Source organism: Paramormyrops kingsleyae, chromosome 24 (assembly GCF_048594095.1).
Source record: "Paramormyrops kingsleyae isolate MSU_618 chromosome 24, PKINGS_0.4, whole genome shotgun sequence".
In the NCBI taxonomy this organism is placed as follows: Eukaryota; Metazoa; Chordata; class Actinopteri; order Osteoglossiformes; family Mormyridae; genus Paramormyrops; species Paramormyrops kingsleyae.
Window position 1 is genome coordinate 10,379,799 of NC_132820.1, and position 14,059 is coordinate 10,393,857.

The 14,059-nt window shown below is 42.6% G+C and overlaps 2 protein-coding genes across 4 annotated transcripts; one reads left to right on the plus strand and one right to left on the minus strand.

Annotated features, from left to right (window-relative positions):
• Positions 1–823: 823 nt before the first annotated feature.
• gpr34l (G protein-coupled receptor 34 like) lies at positions 824–8,761 on the plus strand. Of its 3 annotated transcripts, XM_072706673.1 has the most exons (3): positions 824–870; positions 5,879–6,118; positions 6,691–8,761. In XM_072706673.1, exon 3 carries the CDS (start codon positions 6,767–6,769, stop codon positions 7,751–7,753), a length of 987 nt encoding a protein of 328 aa, XP_072562774.1. In that variant the 5' UTR covers positions 824–870; positions 5,879–6,118; positions 6,691–6,766; the 3' UTR covers positions 7,754–8,761. The 3 variants fall into 3 exon arrangements, with proteins under 3 accessions (XP_072562774.1, XP_023700568.1, XP_023700569.1); XM_023844800.2 differs by lacking the exon at positions 824–870 and having other exon boundaries at positions 5,984–6,118; positions 6,705–8,761; XM_023844801.2 differs by lacking the exon at positions 824–870 and having other exon boundaries at positions 5,984–6,118; positions 6,757–8,761.
• Positions 8,762–8,845: 84 nt separating this feature from the next.
• On the minus strand, positions 8,846–13,616 carry LOC111860790 (V-set and immunoglobulin domain-containing protein 1-like). Its single transcript, XM_023844798.2, has 7 exons — positions 13,173–13,616; positions 12,481–12,641; positions 11,322–11,526; positions 10,489–10,644; positions 10,280–10,396; positions 9,638–9,767; positions 8,846–9,444 (listed from the first exon to the last, which is right to left on the minus strand). Exons 1-7 carry the CDS (start codon positions 13,324–13,326, stop codon positions 9,321–9,323), a joined length of 1,047 nt encoding a protein of 348 aa, XP_023700566.1. The 5' UTR covers positions 13,327–13,616; the 3' UTR covers positions 8,846–9,320.
• Positions 13,617–14,059: the final 443 nt, after the last annotated feature.

The following is a 14,059-nucleotide window of genomic DNA, read 5'->3' on the forward strand; positions in this document are numbered from 1 at the left end:
AGCGGAAGAGATAATCGAATTAACCTAAATATGATATAAAGTGAATTAACTATATAAATATATGCTCAAAGTGTAACATGCATGCCTATAGGGCAGTGGTTCTCTGCCTGTTTTGCACCCCAAACCAATCTTTATCGTGCCAGCTCAGTCGCGACCCTATTTCACGTGTAGGTTTAAATTAACGCCATGATCAGGCGCATAGTACTGCACTCTTGATACAAACATAAACAGAAGGTCCCTGTTCAACTTGTGTCTGCGGTTTTCTTTCTACCTATTACATCTTTTTTTCTTCTTTACATTTTGGTATTTATGGCTGCCGCACACGGGTTTAAAAACCGTACACGTGCAAATCAGAAAAAAAAAACTGAACTGTGGAAAAACTCAGTAATTGATCCAGGATGATTTTCTGAAGCGATATACATCTTGCTAATTTATAATTGTTTATTTTAAATGAGACAGGTAACAAATTCATGCGATTCCTTTCGGCAAAGATGACAGAACTAAGTACAGAAAACTGAAAAGGTAGGCTATTTAAAAAGACAAACATACTGTATGTTTTATCCGGCAATGCCAAGCTTGAGAACTCCGATTCATTTCAGTGGCATTAGTTATAAAGAGCAAGTCTGAGCATTTGTGATATTAGCAAATGGACACCCTTTTCCAAATAAAGTAAAATTCCGTTATAGCGGACTCGCATATAACGGAATTTCGCTTATAACGGACAAACAATTTGGTCCCCAGGGCCGCTTTTAGCTGAAGTTTTGTTCGGCTATAACGGACATTCAGCTCCGCCTACAAGGCGCGTGGCGTGCCGGCGATATCCAGCGCAGATACGTAGTCGGGATTATTAATAATCACGCATCTGCTCAGGTAAAGTTGGATTGCTACATGTACAATATAATAATCTACACCACAAGTGTGTCTGCTGGGGAGTGGCATGAGTAAATGGTGTCCTGTAGTTGTGTTCTGGGCATACAGCAACTCTGAATATAACGGACTGTTTTGCCAGGTCCCTGGAAATCCGTTATAACGGGATTTTACTATACACAAAACTGATGTGAGGCAACTGATTATCTCAAATGTTAATCGCTTGGTTACCTTCTGTAGGTCTCCATGGTTTTTTTATGATCTTATCGTCTCTGGAAAAACACCTTGTGGGAAGATCTTTCAGACTTTCAGTTTTACTCGATCTGCCCTGCGTTGCTCTGTGGTGAACTTTAGCTTTAAATGCCAATTCACTCAGTTGCTGAATTCATAGACCTCAGACAATGACATGAGCGTAAGTCCCCTTGTACTTTTGTTTGTTTAATTACATTAATGTTCATACAAATAGACAGGTTGCATTTATCTGTTGTGAAGTAGGCATCATCATTGTGCCATCACGCATGACTTAAAACACACCTTTTCCAGAAATACCTGAATTAGCACTTCTGGCATTATACTCTCTGGCATTCCTTTAAAAAAATAAATAAATAAAAAATGCACTTTTCCAACAGAGTATTAGATCGATGGTATTCATAGCCTTGGTTTTATTGAGCTAGTATCTGGAAAAATTCATTGTAGAGTCTTAAAGCACTTATGTAAGTCGCTCTGGCTAAGGGCGTCTGCCAAATGCTGTAAATGTAAATGTAAATGTACAATGTTACGCAACATACAACATGCCACAAAGGATGCTGCGACCATCTGAGGGCTGTATTTTCATGTTCCAACTGGTTTATCTAAATATCTGAAACGCGTTTTTAGCAATCCAGATGTCCTTTCAATTACAGTAGGTGCTTAATTCTGATAATGAACTCTAAAGATTTTTTAATGATACAGTTTGTAGTTTACTTAATATACTTTTTCTTTTGGTGGTTTATTAAGCAGTATGATTACGTGAAAGGACCGGAGGTACTCTATAAAAAACGTATATAAATTAAATAAAAGAAAATGACACAAAAACCATTATTGCACTTCGAGCGCATACCTGTGTCCGCAACCAGCGTCCAATACCCGCACGTTTCTAAAACGCGCCGCTTTAATGCCGTTTAATAATGCTACTGACTTCGCACGTGGTTTTTGTTCATCAAAAGCGCAATGACGTTGCGCTATTTTAAAATAGCAACTCGCCGACAATGCGCCAAAATCATTTGCAATTCAGACGACGTGCGGGCCTGGGTGAAAATGAGCAATGTGCTGGTGCAAAAGTAGCAAAACTACTTTGCCTCGCGCTTTGCGCAGGTGGAAAAGTAGAGCCGTCAGACCATGAGAAGCGAAATCCTCTGGTTTAATGAAACAAAGATTTAACTGGCCACAGTTCCCAATGGAATGTGTGGCGGAAACTAGCCACTGAGCATCACCTCATTGATAGCATCTGTACAGTCGAACACTATGGTGGCAGCATCATGCTGTGGGGATGTTATTCTGCGACAGGGACTGGGAGACTAGTCAGGATAGAGGAGAATAATGGATGCAGAAAAATATAAAGCATTCCTCTGGGAAAACCTTTTTCAGAGTGCCTCAGCATCTCAGGCTGGGGCCAAGGTTTACATTTCAACACGACAACAGAGCGTACTGCCAACAAAACAAGGAGTGATTTCAGGAAAACTGCTGAAAGTCCTGGAGAAGCCCAGCCAGAGTTCCGATCTAAAACCAATAGAGCATCTCTGGAGAAACCTGAAAATGGCCGTGTACCGATACTGCCAATTCAACCTGGTGACTTTTTTATTTGCTGAGACGAAGACCGGGTTCCTTAGGTACTGTGTCTCTTCAGAGAATCCTTGGGTTTGACTTTGTGTTGAATGAGCGGTTGCTAGAGGAGTCCCGAATGAGGCACATTACCTGCATTGTGAGGGAGCGTCAGTTACGGCACTATGGTCATGTGGCGCGATTCCCTGAGAGTGATCCGGCTCACAGGATCCTCATTGCTGAGGACCCAAGCGGCTGGACCAGGCTAAGGGGACGTCCACGTGACACCTGGCTGCGGCAGATGGATGGCCATTTCTGGAGGGTGGGACTGGACCGTGTATCTGCCTGGGGGGTCGCCGGCCGGGAGTTTTGCCCTGTGGTGGCTGCGGCAACGCGCTGCATCAGCGCATGCTCCCCAACCTGACCTGACTTATAAATTGATAGTCCTAAGTTTTGCATCTTGTGAGTTTTATGCTTGAAAATTAGCTCATTGAATTATACCCAAAAAGCCAAAGCAGAATTCAGCAATAGGAAATGGTTTCTAGATCTTAGTTTCCTTGAAAGAGCTGCCATTTAGTTTGATAACGGCTTCACCCACAAGCATTTGCTTAAGAGATCTCAGCAGGAAGTTAGCTGACATGTCTGCCCTGGGCAGGGGCGGACCCTGGCAGTCGGCCAAGGCTGCGTCTTCTGTGGCTGCTCCCCTGCCCTCCTTAGGAAGACCCCAACCTCACTGTTTTCACTGCAGCTGGGTTGACATTATGCACCCGAGCATATTGGGCAGTGACGTTTGGCAAGGGCACTATGTGGGCTTGACTGCTTCACTGCTTCTGGGGCTGTGGGTTGCACCGTCATGACTCCACTGTCCGGTTAATCCCATGCCAGTTCTGTGCAGTGAGATCCAGAATCTGGGCAGGCTAGGTCAATAGTTTGATCTGTCCTTCACTTTACTTCATTAGGTATTTCTTGCACAACTTTAAGGTGTGTTTTTTTGGCAATTGTCTTGCTGAAGAAAGAAGGACGACCCAGTCACCAGATCGCCAGCTCTGTCACCAGCAAAGTAACCTGCGTACCACCACACTGCCTCCTCCATGCTTGACAGTGGAACTTCACTAACAGAACTTATGACAAATATTTCAAATTTAGACTCATTAGTCCACAGTCACATTTGTGATCATTTGCTTTGTGTGAAAGATGTTGTGTAGCTCCTGCCCCACTGCTGACACTGGTACCTCGGCATTCACTGGAAGCTCTGCCTAGGTGAACTTACGCCTAGGTGAACTTACGCCTATTCCACCACAGCACATATGTTTGTAATGGGCTATTAGACTCACTGGTAGTCACTTTAGAGCGTCTGCTAAATACAGTAATTGTGCACAATATAAATAAAGCATATGTAATTATCAATACAAGCAAGTACTCAAACTTTTCATTGATACTGGATATAACCACTGGACCAATCAGTGCTAAGAGGCAGATCACTCACAAATTAATTTAGCGTGCCCAGTTTCAGAGAAACTTTGGCCTGGGCGAGGACGTTTATTGACATATTCAAAAATAATTTTCAATTGTGCTCAGTGGTTTAGAGTGACTTATTTAATTTAATTACACCAGTGATTACTTGAAACGTCAGGCTTCTTTTTGCAGTACAGCGACGTAAAAAGGGGTCAAATCGTAGGTTTCGGAAGGGTATATTTTTGATTCTTGAGTTTGCCGAGGACGTGCGGTGAAATGCAGCACGGAAAGTAGGAGGAGCCCCAGCATTCATTACCCGTAATCAGTTGTGCGGTGCGGCCATCGCTTACTGGATTGGTGCACGGTGCGTTAGTTGAGAGTAACAGGAAACTGTGGTTTGGAGGATTGGCTTTGTTTGAAGGGTCTACTGCAGCGGCAAATACACAAGAATCATATTTCGCTCTGATTATTTTCGTTTGTTTATGACTTTGTTTGTTCATGACAGAAACACTGAAGGTGACAGAAACAGCTGTGATTTAAATAATAATAAAAAAAACCTGTCAAGAAAATAGTGCCTTTGGCACCTTTATATAGCGCCAACAATTAAAATAATAGAGCCTTTAAATGTAACAGGGAGTTACTGTGCATGTTACCAAATTCACATATTCGTCATGACATTTCTTTTATGTGTCAAAAGTCCATTCAACAACTGACCCTGTTCATCAAGTCCCTCTGGTCTGCTCTAATAAAATGTTAAGACCTTATTACTTATTTGTATAGATGGTGTACAGCCCATACTTCTGACGTGGCAGAACCGGTGCAGTAACCTGAAGCTTTCAGTGCTGTTTAAGGGGCTTCACCAGAACTCCAGACCTTTGAGGATCTATCTTGGCCTCCTAACACCGCTTGGACATCCCTCTACCATGCCAGAAGTGTTCCTCCAGGTGTTTCACATGTGTGGTTCCCTGGTGGTGGAATGAGCTGCTGAACCACATCCGGTCATCAGACTTCCTCTCCACCTTCCAGAAACGCCAGTTCCAGGAATTCCTCTGCAAACTCATACCACTCCATGCTCCCTTAATGTTGTAAATGTTGCACCTTCTGGTCATGGATTGGTTGCCTCATCAGGTTCATAGAGGCGTAACTAGAAATTTTTCTAATTCGGAGGCCCTGTAAAGCCCCCCCCCCACCGACTCTGCCAGGGTGTCCATGCCCCTTCGAAGTAAATTATTGTAAATAAGATCAATACAAGTATTGTGTGAGATCGACACTTCTCTGGATGATAATTCAACTACAGTTTATTGCTTTGATATTATTGGGCCCAATCTTAGTAACTTCATCATATCTGGCCCAGGAACTAAATGATTTCTGTTTTTCAGCGCCTGCGGAAGTGCAAACTTCTCTTTCAATACTGAAAGGGAAGGAAAGAGGAAAACGGGTATTTCATAGCAGGAATCTGTTATACAGCTACGACCAATATGACAGAGGTATTGTTAAAATGAAAAGTTGTTAAAACTTATGCTGTTACGTTTTTACTTTTATGTAATAAAATAGATGTTTCACTGGGTGATTTTACAGTTTGCTGAACCTCTGTCTACTAGGCTGGTTTCCTATCTAAGGTGCTTTCGGCATCTTTGCTTCCCTGGATTTCCTCAACCCCGTACTGGAAAAATCACAGAATTGGGGCAGATGCACTTACGGGGCGTCGGAAGTCTGCAAAGTACGGGAGTGAGCAAACCTTTCTGTTTACCTGTAGGTGGAGCGCCGCGGAGACGGTTTCGGATGCCGGTGCGTACCGCGTCTGCTGCTTTCTGTTAAGGCAAGCGGAAAGTAAAGGCAGCCGCCAGGGTGAGGATGGGAAAGTGTGCAGGGGGAGCCCGGGGAGTAAAAGCAGCGCGTCACGGTCAGGTTTCCTTGATGGGCACGGCTTCTTACATGCGAACTTCCTACACAGCGGTGAAGATGCAAAAACCTTCACAGAGCGCAGGCAGAGGAGGTAAGAATTAAGGCTGCTTTTGTTAGCAGATGTTAACTACCGAAAAGAGACGTTTAAAATGGAGACGTCTCGTCTAAATTGCATGGTGAACATTTGAGGGGAAAAATGAAAAAGTAACGAAGTTATTTTACTGAGACGTAAAACTTCTGTCATCGTTATTTTTAATCCATCTATATATTTAACCTACATTTTGTGTTTTATTCAATGATAGTGGCATGCATTTCAGCTAAAGTCATTTTTATGATTTAACTTTAATTCAGCCCAATTTGTGTTTAGATAGGCTATTTATTTACTTTTTTGTTGATCCATCGCCATATCCGTCGAGATTTTCAAAGTACTTTAATTTTAAAGCATTTATGTTATTATAGGCTAAACAGTGATATGTATTTACAAATGCACATATTTAGTTCACTGAAAGATTCGGACTCACTTAATAGGCCTATGTGTTTTTTTTTTGCATTGTCTTAATGCCGGCAGTTGTAATACATTTCATTTCCTGTCAGGGATTTTAAAAGTTTATCTATCTAGTTCTGGAACTCTGTGTCACATTATAAATGTTTAACAATTAACAGCTAATTCCACTCAGGAATCAGAAGCTTGGCGTTCACTGTCTGAACCTCTGATTCGTGCCCACTCAGAGGATCCGGAATGGCCCCGTGGACAACGCCCCCAGTGGACGTCTCCACAAATGGCACATGTAATATCGATGACCGCTTCCTGTACCTGGTTGTGCCTGTGGGGTACTCTGTCATCTTTATCCTGGGATTGCTGAGCAATTTGGTGGCCTTGTGCATATTCTTCCTGAAAAGCTCAACCTTGTCCATCACGGTGTATATGAAGAATCTGGCCATAGCCGACCTACTTCTGGTCCTGTGCTTGCCTATTCGAATCTACTACCACAACAAGGAGGGCCCCTTCTTTCTCTGCAGGATGGTGGGAATCTCTTTCTACGTCTCCATGTATGCCAGCATTGTCTTCCTAAGCCTCATTAGCCTGGACCGCTACCTGAAGATCATAAAGCCTGTCCAAGTCTTCAGAATCCATCGAGTAGAGTGGAGCCGCAAGACTGCCTGCATCATCTGGGCGGTTTTTGCTTGCAGCACCTTCCTCCTCCTTCTGTGTGAGAAAGGGACCGAGCCTTGCGACAAAATCTGCTTCCACTTCCATAGGAAGCGGGCAGCAGGTGGGGCCATCAACCTGGTGGTGGTGGGGCTGTTCTTTATCCTCTTCCTGGTCTTTGTGTGCTTCTATGGGACAATCGGTGCGAAGTTGAGCACCATGACCCTTGGCGGTAACGACCTGCAGGCCAAGAGCCGGAAGAAGAAGATAGTAGTGAGGACCTTCTTGGTGCCGGCCATCTTCACGCTCTGCTTCTTCCCGTACCACGTGGTCCGGGTTCCCTATATCCTCTCCCAGATGGATGTCATCAGGGATGTCAATATCCAGCAACAGCTGCATATGGTCAACGAGCTGGTGCTCATTCTTTCTGCTGTGAATAGCTGCCTGGACCCCGTCATCTACTTTTTCCTGTGCAGCGCCTTCAGGAAAACTGTCCGCTGTGTCCTCCAGGGGAGGTTCAAGTTTTCCGTGAATGAGAGAGCGGTCAGTTTTAACCGGTCAGCCAACGAGTTTTAAAGATGGCTGGCGTCCGACTGGCTCAGCATTAAGTCACTTTATACTGTCATTTTGTTTTTAAATGTATTTATTTGATATGTAAACGTACCCAGTCATCACCAGTTGCTTGATGCAGAGATGTAGCCCAATATTTAAATATGATTTTGATAAAGTTTTAAATGTTAGGTTTTTTTATTTTTTATTTGAGCAATAAATAGTTATTGTATATGTATTATATAATATATAATATATATGTATAAGTGTCCTAGTTTCTATTGCATTGCAAGTTTTAAGTTTGCATTACAAATCTCATGCCACTGTCAAGATTAGTTGAAAAGGCACCTGCTTCATCTGATCAGGCTTATTCAGAAGCTCAGTTTTTTTTTTGGTATCTGTTAAACACTTTGGAGGATGTTTTTCATTATCTTAAATCTACCATTTGCTTCTACACGGCCCCTTGTTTGCTGATTGTATCTTCTAATGGTTCTGGTAGCGCCACGTCTGCACTTTCCAACTTGGTTTTCATGTTGTTATTTGCTATAAGTTCAGCAGAATCACGGACAGAACACACTCACAACAGCAGTGCAAAAAGCAATATTGATAATGGCCATCTCTTGTCCAGTACCAGCGTCTCTTGGTAGCCTGCAAATGACCTTTGATCTGCATCTTAGAAAGATGTTCTCTGGTTTTGAATAAAATAAAGAGTAATATCGAAACCAAAAAAGTGTTGTCATTACAACCAGGGGCGCTGTGGGCGGGGGTGGGGGCTGGGGGTGATTCCAAGGGCCCTTGAGTGAGTTTGTTAGTTGCCTACAAATTTTGGAAAATAACTGGATTGGTCTGGTCTGGAGGGGGGGGGGGGGGAATATGATATGCTTTCATGGGGCCCAAGATCTCTTGCAACATCCCTCACGTTTACCTGCACCTACTAAAAGCCCTGTCCTGCTTTGCCCAAGATACATAATATAATGATATCTTATGAATACTACCATGCTAAAGGAATTTCATTAGTCTCCTTTTGGATGTATGATTAATCAGGAAGGAAGTTATACACATGAATAAATGTGGGTAACAATGTGCAGCATTTCCATAAACTGTAAAGGGACTAAGGTGTGATGATCAATACTGTGATAACGTGACGTCACAGAATTTATTTTGTAACAAATAAATCTAAATAAAGGGGTAAAAACACATGATAAAATTGCAATCAAGCTTCAAGCAATTTAGTGTCATATGTGGAGTGTCTACACAACGTAATTCTTAGTTTGTTTATGGATTTCATTCTGTAGACAATTTTTGTGTGTTTTTATGTGATTTGATTATTTAAAAAAAAAAACTTTAAAAAATAAATCAACAACTTCTCTTGGAGACTCAAAAAGTGCAAAACAAAATCACACAAACTGATTGGTTAATTATAACACTCTGAGCTGTTTCTAAAAACATATCTAAACTAAAACCATTTGCAAGCATCAGCAAAAGGCAGATATATGTTCAGTAGTGTCGGCTGGAATGGTCTATGTTACACATCTGGTACGAAATAGCACTGTTTCTTTGGAAAACACCCGGACCCCAATCTACAGGACTGTTCCTAAGCCACAGGTTCCTCCTCCTTCATCTGGCTGGAAATCTCCTTTGTGGAAGCCTGACTGTTGCTCTCCACAGGCGGTACGGCGATATAAGAATTGGCTGGGCTGGCATTCCGCGCTTTAGACCTACGAGAAAGTAAATGTTAGATTTACGCCTGCTGTCTATCCCTGTTGGTTGAAACACTGTGTAAAACATTTCCAAATAGCAGATGAAATGTTATGAAGCAAGATATACATTTATATGCTATGGTTTGTTAAACTGCAAATTAAATTTTTGCTGCAGATGCACCACTTCACCAGCAGGGTGTGCCATACTTACTCCATCTCAATGCTTGCTTTGTGCTTCTTCTTCCTCAGTGAATGTACGACACACCAGACAACAAAGACGATGAGGCAGGCCACAAGCACCGACCCGACCACTGCCCCGGCGATAGTGCCATCACTACGCTCTGTGGAAGAGGGACTTATTTACTACACAGACATTAAAAGCTCATATTCTTGCTCTTTTCAATTTTAGTGTGGGGGAGGGGAGTAGAGATTGATTTATGATTGGACAACGAAATGAAAAACTACAGGGCATTGTATTGTAAAGCAATATGTAGTTTAAGAAATCAAAATAGGTTTACACTATAATAGTGTGTCTTTTAACAAATTGTCGCTCACCATGGGTTTTTTCCCCACAGTCCAAATGCACGCAGTGTAGTTAGACTAACTAACATCTCTATTTTAGCTGTATTATATGCATGTATTTGCTCTGTGATGGACTGGCATCCCATCCACGGTGTACCCCAGCCTTGTGCCCTATGTTACCTGGGACAGACTCCCTGTCACACTAACAGGATAAGCAGTTAGACAGTGGATTGATTATTTTATAATTTGAATCGTGATGTTTTTATTTATTGCGACGAGGCACCACCTGGTGGCAGACGACGGAACGGCGTGTTAGTTTTTTTTGCCCTACCTTCGTCTAAAGTAATAGTGCAGGTCGCAAAGCCAACGCTGTTGGAGGCGTTGCACTTATACTGTCCGAATTCAAACTGCGACAGGTTCCCAAAATGAAGAACTCCTGTCTGGAGATCTGAAGATAATAAGGCATTATTGGAAAATGTTTTTTTTTTTTAACCCAGGGTCTTACAAATCAGTTATTTATAGGCTGTCAGCGGTGCTCACTCGTCACGGCGCGCGTGCTCACGGCTTGCCCCTGTTCCAGCTTAGTCCACTTGTAGGTCGGGGCCGGGCTCCCGTGCTCTGAGTGGCAGGTGAGGGTGACCAAGTGACCCGACTCCACGGTGCCGTGGAGGCCGCAGAATGGCTTGGATGGTTTTTCTGGAGAACAGATAGTGAAAGAGAAAGTCTGTTAAAATTAAAACTTTACTGTTATTATGCATCATGAAATGAGGAAGAAAACTCCTCGTCTTACACAACGCATAATAATAATAATAATAATAATAATGATAATAATAATAAACTAATTAATTAATTTAGCGACATCTAGTGTTCAAAGTAAGGTGCAGGAGTCCTTTAATGCCTATAGCACGAGCTTGTAAGTAAATGTAACGTACGTTAAATCTGATATTAATTAAAGCACGTACGAAAATTAAGTGGTGGTGTGTTTACTTAAAAAACTTGCGGTTTTACGTGAATTAGACTACCCATTTTCTAATTATTGTATTAGATTGCTTTTAAAAGGCAGCAATCCACCGACCTTATTAAATAAGAGAATTGTGTTTATTGGTAACGCAGTTTAATATACGCCACTCATGATGAAAGTGTCTTCCGAGTGAACAAGATCCTAAGCAGAGGTGGAAATTTCAGGTCCAGAAAGTAAAAATCCAGTCCAAGATTTTGTTTCAACCAACCATTTGATCGTAAAGAGTCACAGACACACAGAGTACTTAGCTACTTGGTTGAAGCAAAATCTTGGACTGGATTTTTACTTTCTGGGCCTGAAATTTCCACCTCTGATCGTAAGTAAGCTCGGGAACTAGAGGCCGATCGGTTACCTAAAACATTGAGAGTAATAGTGCCCTGCGTGGTGCCCTGGACGTCCGGCACGTTGTGAACGTCGCAGAAGTAAACTCCAGAATCGGCGGGAGTCACTCCTTGAATGCTTATGGAGGCGTTCGTGGTGATTGGAGAAGGAGGCACGATCACTCGACCCTTGTAATCCGGATATACGATTTCTTCTCCTCCCTGGTAATAGTAAATCTGCAATGCATTCGAAAGGTGACTGAAAACAAAGGATATATAATATCATATCTATAACAATACTACAGTTTGAGTATTGACTATGAACACGAATCACTATTAAGAACTATAGTAGTCAATGTATACACGTCACTGCATCATTTTCTATGAATCAGCTAAAATCTTTATAAACTTAATATGTAAATTTAATGTCAATGGCTTGTACAGTGAGCTTCACTGGGGCTTCTTGTAAATTTGTAAATAAGATGCTAAACTCTGGACTTATTGTTTGCGAACTGAAAATCCAGGTGTATTTGCTGGTATTCATTTAAGTAAAGGGTGTTAATTTGAGTATCCTAGATAATTATTCAAATGTATGAAAGGTGCAAAGTCTGGAAGGGTTACGTTTGTGTTGGAGGGGGGGCTCTACTTGTACACTTAGTATTTTTATGATATTTGAAAGGATTTAAACACATTTTAAGTGAATTTAACAACTTGGGAAAATCTATTAGAATAAATTTTGTATTCAGATTGACAGTCTTACATAATTGGCACTGTTTAGCTCACAGGTGTCAGACTCCAGTCCTGGGGGGCCGGAGCCCTGCACATTTTTGGGTTTCCCCTCGTTTATAACACACCTGATTAAACTTCTTGTGCTAATTACCACATAGCTGTTGAGCTGAATCATTTGTGGTGGAACAGGGAAAGAACTAAGCTACACAGGGCTCCGGCCCCCCAGGACTGGAGTTGGAGTTTTAGAAGATGTAGAGGAAAGGGTTAAAATTATGTGTAATCTTAGAAAAAAGCTAAACTAACCTACTGAATGTCGTACTAATAGACATTCTGTCACCTTGAAGATTTCTGACCACCTACAGTTCACCAGCCCCCCCCCCCCCTTCTAGCTATCTGGTGGTGCATCACCTGCCTCCACAGAATGGTGTGACCCACAGGAGCTGAGAGTCACAAGGCGCTCACCTGTTTTGATGTCATGGTGTTTTTGGAGATGAAAGACCACTGAATGTTCAGGCCGGTGGTTGGCGCCGAGGTCAGAAAAGAGCAGCCCAACAACACACTAGCCCCAGAGGTCTCATTCACAAACTTATCGGGAACAGAGACAGTAATTGAATGAACAGAGCCTGAATAAAAACAGCAGAAAATAACACGTCAGATAGATTGTCATCGGTCCACTTTTATAACCTCCTTTTCTGGTTGGCGCAGACAACCTCTGAGAACTCTTGTGGTTAGCAGGTAGAAATGCAACAGTACCAACTGCCACACTAAGTTTTTTCTCTCTCTGATTCCTTGAGCAATTAAACTTTTTTAATTTTTTTCATAGTGGATTTCAGATTGGAGTCAATGTGAACTTTCATATATTAATTCCGATTCAGAATCTCTAGAAGCCTCAAACTTTAGAAGTGAGGTGGACTATTTATATTTGAATCCTACATTCACAATTAGCATTTTGGGTTTAAAATTCAATCAGTGGTGTTAATATATATAAAAAGATGAAGTAAAGCGTGGAAAACAAGTCACATGGTTACGTTTCATTTGCCTTCCAAGCAGGTGCCACACCCCATCGCAAAGACATAATGGAGTTAATACTGCAAAAAAGAGTGTCAAATGTTTTCATCTGTCGTTCTTCCTACTTAAAAGTCACCAAAACTTACCGTAAAGGCTGGATAGCACGGCTAGGCTCATCACCGACGGCCACATTTTCGAATGATTTCTCCGGACAATGAGCTCCCAGGTTTCTGTTGTACTATCTACTGGCCAGTTTCGGTCTCTGGTTCTTGCCACAGCCGTTTTTTTTTTTTTAACCATAATACTTACTTATCAATCCCGCCAGCCTCCCCAATGGCCAACACCCACAGGACGCGTAGCTGGTTTTAATGCATCGTTATCGCGTTGCGATCTTTTTGCTGTAGATACGTGCTCTGCACTTGTTTGCACAGGTTTGTTTGTTAATAACCTAGGGTGTGAAAGCTAAGGAGAGACCTTATTTTTCAAATGTGACGGCCGTGATTGTGGTGGCGGGCCGGGCATTAAAATGAACGCTGCACGTTTAGCTACGCTAAGCTAAGCTAATCTCGGAGAACGCCACAGTGACGCTTTAATAACAGGCGGAACTAAGCAGTCAGCCCATTAAAGCCGCGTTTAAACTGTGCGGGGCCGCAACAAACTGGGCCCAGGGGAAGCCATTTTGCTCACATCTGCTATGCCTCCCTCAGAATAGATCAAAAGGCGAGTAACTACCTGCACGCACATTAGCAGCACTGCGCAGCGTAGCTGCTCCCTCCAAAATGACCGCAGGGGGGTGATTATGCAACCATCACCCGCCGGTTGCTACTCAGTGTCCCCTTTCTTCAAGGGGGGAGGCAGAGTGGTCCTCTGTGATGAAACAAGGGGGGGGGGGGGGGTGCAAAATGAGCCACAGTGGCTTTTTATGCACGAGGCTCGGCTATGGCCTCTTAATAGGGTAGTATGGCCTCTTAATAGGGTAGTATGGTAGTATATTAATAGTATAGTAGGGTAGTATGAGTTTAGCGGAAGCACC

Bases quoted from the DNA above. Each gene is read 5' to 3' on its own strand.
- gpr34l (XM_072706673.1), top strand. From the start codon at position 6,767: ATGGCCCCGTGGACAACGCCCCCAGTGGACGTCTCCACAAATGGCACA.
- LOC111860790 (XM_023844798.2), bottom strand. From the start codon at position 13,326: ATGGTTAAAAAAAAAAAAACGGCTGTGGCAAGAACCAGAGACCGAAAC. The intron at 11,527-12,480 runs GTGAGCGCCTTG...AATGCATTGCAG, and splicing joins ACACCATGACATCAAAACAG to ATTTACTATTACCAGGGAGG. The intron at 9,445-9,637 runs GTAAGTATGGCA...ACTTTCTCGTAG, and splicing joins AAAGCAAGCATTGAGATGGA to GTCTAAAGCGCGGAATGCCA.